Raw genomic sequence first — 7,270 nt, 5'->3', positions numbered from 1 at the left:
ATTGTGGCAGTCATTATGGTTTAGATATTTTATCCGTCTTTTTACGCGCTAAAAGTAGAAAAATATATTAAGACATTGATGGCTTCCTTCTTGACCTATCATTTTCTGCAAAGGATAAATCTGGGGCAAGAAGAGACGTGGTTATCGTGACCTTCCTTCCAAGCAGAGTCACGCCGCACAGGTGACGAGAGTATAAATGGTCACACACCTCTGAGGATCGGTCCACCGCTCCTTGCATCATGTCTCAAAGTGGAAGGAGTCCACTAGCTACGGCTCCGCCCCCTTCAGCTGAGCTGCTGTCACGACGAAAGCTCCAATCCCTCATACGAGGATGGGGTGCCCAACTAGTGTGGGGGAGTGTTCAGACCCGGGACACTGGTAAATTTGATCCTTAATGGTGTTATACCCTGACAAGTCACACACATAGCCCGGGAGGATTGGTTCCCATGGTTCGCAAACTCCTGCATTGATCGGCTTTTCCGGACTTGACAGCTGAAGCTATCCCCACATCAAACCCAGGATTCAAGAGGGGGGGGGGGGGGGACAGTGCTTCCGGCCGAAAGGCAGGAGATGAGCGGTCCGAACAAGAAGCGAGCAAGACGGGCCCGTGGATTATGTGATTAACTTGAAGGATGAGACGCTGAGCCGCACAGTCTGCCTAGACGGTAGTTCGTGGGCCAGGTATGTAAGCCAAAAGGACCTCCACTTAAAATTTCGGTAGATGCGGAAGCATACCGCCGTGGCCGTAAGCACGGCATTAAGTTACACCTGCTGTATCAAAGGTGACTGAAAGGCATAGAATGACGTTATTGGACGCGCATGTTGGACAGCCACCAGAGATCCGCGCCAAAGACGAAAGAAGGGAGCTCGGATTCTGTCGTCGCAATCGAAATGGTGTGGGGTAGAAAAGGATCCAGTGTGCGAGCGCCATTGGATGCGTCGCCAATGCAGATTGCATGGGGGTTTGTATTTATGTCAGCGAATCAGCCGCAGATATTAAGCTTAAAACCCATGAGATTATGGTATATCTTAAAGGGCCAGGACGATTTCTCGCTGCGCGGAATGGATGTTTCCCAGGCCCGTTCTGGATTCTGATGATCCATTCATGCCCATGAATCACGTCGATCCCCTGAGCACACGGTACGCATAGTTGCCACTGTCGATTATGGTCCAATCATGATTGTTCACTTGGGAAATTATACGAGGCTAAATAGCAAACTGGTCTTCGGTCTCTAGGGTTCGATTAGTGACTCAATTGGACGTTGGCTAAAGAATGGCCAAAGGATGCAGAAGGTTTGTTGCTCGGTCGACAAGGACAACATCGCGGTTAGTGCCGCTTAGAGGTTAGACGCCGATCAGACTCAGATCGGATGACAAATTCAGTCTCTTGGTGTATGGATTGAATACACGCCCTTTTCAAGATTCACAATCACGTTTGTTTTGCTCTTTTTTCCTTGCTGGCTCTGTGGGCGTCTACTGCATGCATCTGTGAAGCGAGGAACGTATGCGGTAAGCTGACTGGTAACCTGGCGACACAATATCGAAGCATTCTGGAAAACATCTGAATCAGGTAAATTGATGTAGGATTATTCCCTCCCAAAAAATCCCAAGGGGCTGCTGCTCTGAGAACGGGCGAGGTCAGCTGACTCAGCAAAGAACAAGATAAATTCTGACTAATTTATCACCCAGACATTGCAGCAACCTCTTCTCAGGAGGTCGATGAAGAGCTGGTGTGGCAGCCATGATGAACTTCTTTCTCCCCTACCAATCACCCCGAAGGACTGTGGTACTGCGGTACCGTACAGTTATCGGGATGCCATGAGAAGGGGGGAATGGTCGTCGCTATTGATAGTCGATGAAGAGCATGCGTGACTGGCCAGATCATATGACTGTGCTGTGGTCCCAATCAAGGACCCATGGATATCCGCGATACCGGTGCGCTACCTGTTTAACCCCAGGCCATAACGGTTTTATGACGCACGAAGACAATCCCGAAATCTGTATGCTATGTTATAAGGCCCACCAGGTGTGATGCAGAATTCTGGATGTAAGTTTAGATCGATATGATTGGTGAAAAGACGATACAGAAATCCTGCGCAAATCCATGGTTCGAGTGGGGGCGGACTGTCGCCGTAAGCACATAGGCGTTATTAATCCGTCAAGAATGCACGTCTCCTGAAGGGGAAAGACTAATCATAGTATGACTACGCCATGGCAGCCAAAGCAGATGCAAAAAAAGAAAGGGAGAAAAGGAGAAGGGCAAAGACAGGGTCAATCTGATACACACTCCCACGGCGGTATCTCGTTCTGTATTGGTTGAGGTAACTGCTGGCTCAGGATCGGAACAAGACTCGCCGTTGGTGAGCAGAGTCTCGAGGCATTACAGTGTTGTTGCATACTCGATCGACCGTTCAGGGCATTTTACTACCGTCATAGTGGTAGGATTACACAGCCCAGTAGTCAGTGGACCAGACCCACCATGTCGGGCTTGGTCGCCTGATGATTCCCCAGGGGGTGATCCTGGCGCTGTTCTGTCAATAAGGGGCCCAGTTCAGCTCAGCTCCCTTGGTTTTCTGCAGTTGCACGGACTCGCAGACACGCTTGCAACGACATGATTTGGCTTATATGATATAAAAGGCCTAGGTTGTACGACACTGAGACCAGGATGAGCAAGACTCGTCACAGGCAGGCTCGTCCGATCAGTGCAACCAGTCGATTGGTGCAATGGAATCGGAAGACACTGACTATCCTCTCCATGACCGCTTCTTGCTTCCAAATCAAGCAAGCGGAGCCGCCGGCCGAGGGGAAGCCAATACACCTTCTGCACCCTCTGATTATATGGCCGTCACCCTATCCAGCCCAGAAAACTCTCTCTCGTCCAACGTAAGCTCATATGGTCAATTCAGCAGCGACAGAAGGTCAGAACCCGACACGACCTCGTCAAGGGGCTCACCAGCAGAGGGATCCAGCCGGGGGTCTAATAATTATTCCGAAGAACAATGGAATCGTCATCGGGAGGTGATCACCCGCCTCTACTGGGAAGAGAATCTTCCAATGCCGACAGTCCGAGAGTATATGAGCAGAGAGTATGGCTTCGATGCAACGTACGTATGCAAAAGTCTCTTGCGTAAAACTGCAAACGTTCGATATGAATCAGTGCTGACAAACATGTATATGCAAGACCGAGAGCCTATAAGTTTCGTTTCAAGAAGTGGGGGCTGCGGAAAAACATCAAAGAGCACGAGGCTCGGGAGCTCATATCCGGAAACAAAAACCCAGAAGACTTTTGGGCAGGCACGAAAAGACTCAACTTTGAGCGGCGCATCGCAAGACACCTCGAGAAGTCTAAAGAAGGCAGTCCTTCTCTGCAAGAAGGACGTCGAGCCACTCCGACACCCACCGAGGTAGCGACACGGGCATTTGGCAGCCGAGAGATACCACGGCGGATGAAGGCGCCTGGCTTACATGAATCCGTGGAGGCTGCCAAACACTACTGGGAGCTCTGGCTCAGCCATGACATGGAAATCGGCGGCATCTGGTTAAAGGGCCAGCCTGGCACAGAGCACCGATGTCCTTCTGGGTTGGTCACAGAAGACGATGTCGACTTCTTCCCGCTATTTCAAAGGGGACTGCAAACACTCTCCGACGACAACAGGACGCGACAAGCTTTTGCGGATATTAACAAGTCGTTCAACTACTTGAAAGGCCTGATATACTTGCACCACCCGTTCATATATAAAAAGATTATGGACATCGCCGCTTCCTACAGACGTTATCCGGCATCTGAGGCATGTTTTAGGGTCTGTTGCGTTCTCGTGAAGCACTCGTTGGATCTCTTCAGGGAGTTGTACGGCCCGGAACACCCCCTCAACAATATGTGGTCGATCTACTTCGAAATACTGGAATCTCAAGACGTCCCGGAGTTCTCTGAGCATTTTCTCAACACCATTTCAGCGACATGCCCAACAGTATGGAGGAAGACACGAGGCTTTAACGACATCGGATCGCTCCGCATAGAGGCTTACGTACCAAGCTCGGTGCGTGGTCAGAATGAGGAGGTCCTGCGCCGCAATCTGATTCTATCAAAGGATGATCCAAGCTTGGTCCCAAGCGCTCAGGAGAATAGACTCGCATTAGCCGAAGCCCTGATTAGCCATCAGAAGCTGGATGAGGCGCAAGGACTTCTGATGGAGGCGGGCAATTCTAGTCTGGTCGACTTTATCAATCCGGAAGACAAGGCCTTCTGGATGGCCGAGCTCGAATGGAGGCTGGGACACGTTGGCCCGTCGCTAAAGTTGCTGGAACAAGTTCTGACCAGGATTGACTCACGGCCCGCAACAAGCAGCTTGGTTTCCTCAAATCTATCTTTGCTACAGGTTCTGGGGGTATTGTACCACCGCCATACCATCGTCTTGTCAGCGGCCAAGGCAAATGCGTTAAGAGATCGTATCCTGGAGCTGATTACGACTAGGACCAACACACTGGAGTCGGTGACCCTTCATTTGTGGAGCTGCGACTATGAACTACAGCTTCGGCCTCAATACGGCAATCATATTCAGTGGCGACCTTCACCAGGAGCGGAAACTTATTCAACACGATGAGAAACGACATTCAAGGCAAAGTGCTCTAGAATTTTGTATAAATCTTTGTATATATCAGATGATCACGAATTTCCTTTGTCTCCTCTTATTGTTCCTCTCGAAGACGACGTATATGACCCGGTGTTTCGAGAGCTTAGTTTTCGAAGGAGGTAGAGCAGATACACAGCATTGCAAATAGTACCAAGGTATCATGTGGAGGATTTACTGTAATCAGTGATTATACAGCCTCGTCTTTCAAGCTTGAGCGAGGGTGACAGACAGGATAAAGAAGACTTGAGCGGAAGTTGCAAAGGTTACGAGTCACAAAAATTAACGCGCTTATGTATCCTGTAACGTTCATTGGAAAACTAACAACGGTCGTTTGAAGATAATACAAACACTATATTAGGGAGAGAGGCGGTGTGAGGGCTGAAGTAATGGAGAAGAGCTGAAAGAGTTTGGTCTGTCAAGCCTCACACGTCATCATAGATGGAAACGGGCAATGAATAACAGAACTGGGAACGAAGCCGGTGGGAATCTCCGTATTAGGTCATCTATAGAACTTTTGTGTGAGGGCCAGCGAGTCACTGGCCCCCACTGTTGCAAGGCACCCTCTCGTCTGCCTAGATAGTTTCACGTAGCCGGCTGTCCCCCCCTCTCTCCCTCAAGGTTCCTCCGTTTTTCTTTCCCTTTTTTTCTAGCAAGGCATCCATGCTCTCATTCATAATAACTTTCGATAGGTCAGTTGTGTAACAAAAGGAAGGTTGATGGATTACTGTGGAGGCCCGAGATTAAAGGTTAGAAAATAAAATTACCAGCGGAATTTCACAAGCCCATATTGAATGTAAATATTTTGTTCCTTTTACTTTCTACGTTTCTAGGCAAGTACCTTAGCTAATCCACCAACCGTCACTGTGATCTTACATAGACGTTAGGTACTTCTCGCAACTCGTACCCCAACGCCGAGTTGCCTGCATGGCTATCAATACCGCCCTGATGAACACTAAGTCGATCATAATTAACCATGATCTCCTCGGTCTTCAGAATGCCCCCATGCTCTACATCCCTGTCCGCGCCCTTCTCAGACGTAATGACTAGGCTGGACACGCTCTCGCCGCTCTCACTGATCCCGACGAGATTTCCATCGCCGCCTTTACGGGTATAAGTCCCGTCGCCCATCCTCCTGTAGCTCTGGCCCCTGCTCACGGTGCTGCAGGCATAGGTGCCCGTCCTGAACGTGTTGGCGAACTGTGACTCGCCGCGGTCGCGCCGGGTTGAGCTCACGACCTTGCTTAGGAGGACGCGCAGCACAGGGATTGATGTAGCGATGATGGTGGTTGCCATTTCAGCGGCGGTCCAGACAAAGAGTGTAGACTCGTCCCATGAATAGTCGTTCGAGTAGAGGGCAGGTATGTGATAAGCACGGAAGATGGATGTGATAGCGGCGCTATACATACGTTTTTGTCAGCGCAAGGGACTAAATCTGATGTAATAGAGGAAGAGGAGGCTTACATTACACCGAGGCTCATGCAGACGGCCACACCCAACTTTTCCTTCGTATGCATCTTCAGACGCATAATGACAGCCCACGGTACAGCGGCGAGCAGAATATCCATACCAGCCGAATAAGCTGCTGCAGTGATGCTGTAGTAGACAATAACATTCTGACTCCAACACGTGCCACCATGGCCGCTGTTCCAGGCCACCGACGCTGGCTGACACCATAGAAATTGCAGGATAGCGTTGAAGGTCAGGACCAGGTTCATAGACACAATAATGAACCAGACGATGTAGTGTATGGTGCCCGTCGTGATCCGGAGGAGAGTGATGGCGAAGGACGTCTTGGACCAGGACGCGCCCAGCACGGAGAAGACAGTGGCGACAACAACAACGAGCTGCAGCTCGTTAGTTTGGGAGGTTTTTCCAGTCGTGGCATGATGCCTGCCGATGCCCGCTTTCACTCCGTACGACGTCGTCGTCGAGAATGCTACCAGCATGAGGAACGAGGCCACCAGTAGCCAGTCGTCCCACCACAGTCGCTTATGCGTCGTCAACTTGACAAACACCCGCGCCCCGAGGAACACCGCTGCACCAGCCGTCATAGCCCAGCACACAGCGAGAATCATGGGCCCGAGGTTGCCGCTCTGTATACCCATCGCATCGACGGTGCTATTGGCCGACCCCACGTCCATATTTCCAGTCGTCGTCATCCTCGCGGCACGGTATGTCGGTGGTCGATTTCAGTGCACGCGGAGTCGAGGATGATGATGCATTGAATGTAGGTCCTCACGGATGTACACCGTCATGATTACTGGAAAAAAAGAAAAAGAAAAAGAGAGAAGGGGAAAAAAACTCAAGTGAAAGCAGAGAGGGAACCGCTGGGCAAACCCCCGGTTGAAAAAGGGGGCGATGCTGTGCCTGCGTGGCCTGCAAACAAGAAGTCAACCCTTTGAGCCCCAGAACTTCTGGACGGACACAAGTCTGGTGTGGCGATAATGCAACATGCAGCATGCTTGAAGGCTTAACCCATCCGCCTCGCCAACCCCTCCGGGACAAGCCCTCCTCCACACCACTGCCGCGGGTCCTCGGCATCGGAGGAGGGCCCCTGAAAGAGGCATGGTAGCCGCCGGAAGAAAGCACTCTTATTGAGAAGCGTCCCACAGCATCTGGCGTATGGCGTTTTAAGAGGC

At 50.7% G+C, this 7,270-nt stretch overlaps 2 protein-coding genes across 2 annotated transcripts; one reads left to right on the top strand and one right to left on the bottom strand.

Moving 5' to 3' along the window:
* Positions 1-2,724: 2,724 nt before the first annotated feature.
* On the top strand, positions 2,725-4,601 carry M406DRAFT_75207 (uncharacterized protein; the record flags this gene model as incomplete). Its single annotated transcript, XM_040925816.1, has 2 exons — positions 2,725-3,104; positions 3,182-4,601. 2 exons carry the CDS (start codon positions 2,725-2,727, stop codon positions 4,599-4,601), a joined length of 1,800 nt encoding a protein of 599 aa, XP_040774942.1.
* Positions 4,602-5,873: 1,272 nt separating this feature from the next.
* Positions 5,874-6,712, bottom strand: M406DRAFT_240457 (uncharacterized protein; the record flags this gene model as incomplete). The annotated part of the gene is made up of 2 exons (XM_040916127.1): positions 5,874-6,027; positions 6,093-6,712. Coding segments are annotated over 2 exons (774 nt in total), but the record flags the coding sequence as incomplete, so codon positions are not given.
* Between the last annotated feature and the right edge of the window lie 558 nt (positions 6,713-7,270).

Source organism: Cryphonectria parasitica (assembly GCF_011745365.1).
Source record: "Cryphonectria parasitica EP155 unplaced genomic scaffold M406scaffold_6, whole genome shotgun sequence".
Taxonomy (NCBI): Eukaryota; Fungi; Ascomycota; class Sordariomycetes; order Diaporthales; family Cryphonectriaceae; genus Cryphonectria; species Cryphonectria parasitica.
Note: the sequence above shows the minus strand (reverse complement) of the source record. Positions and strands in the feature narration are given on the sequence as shown.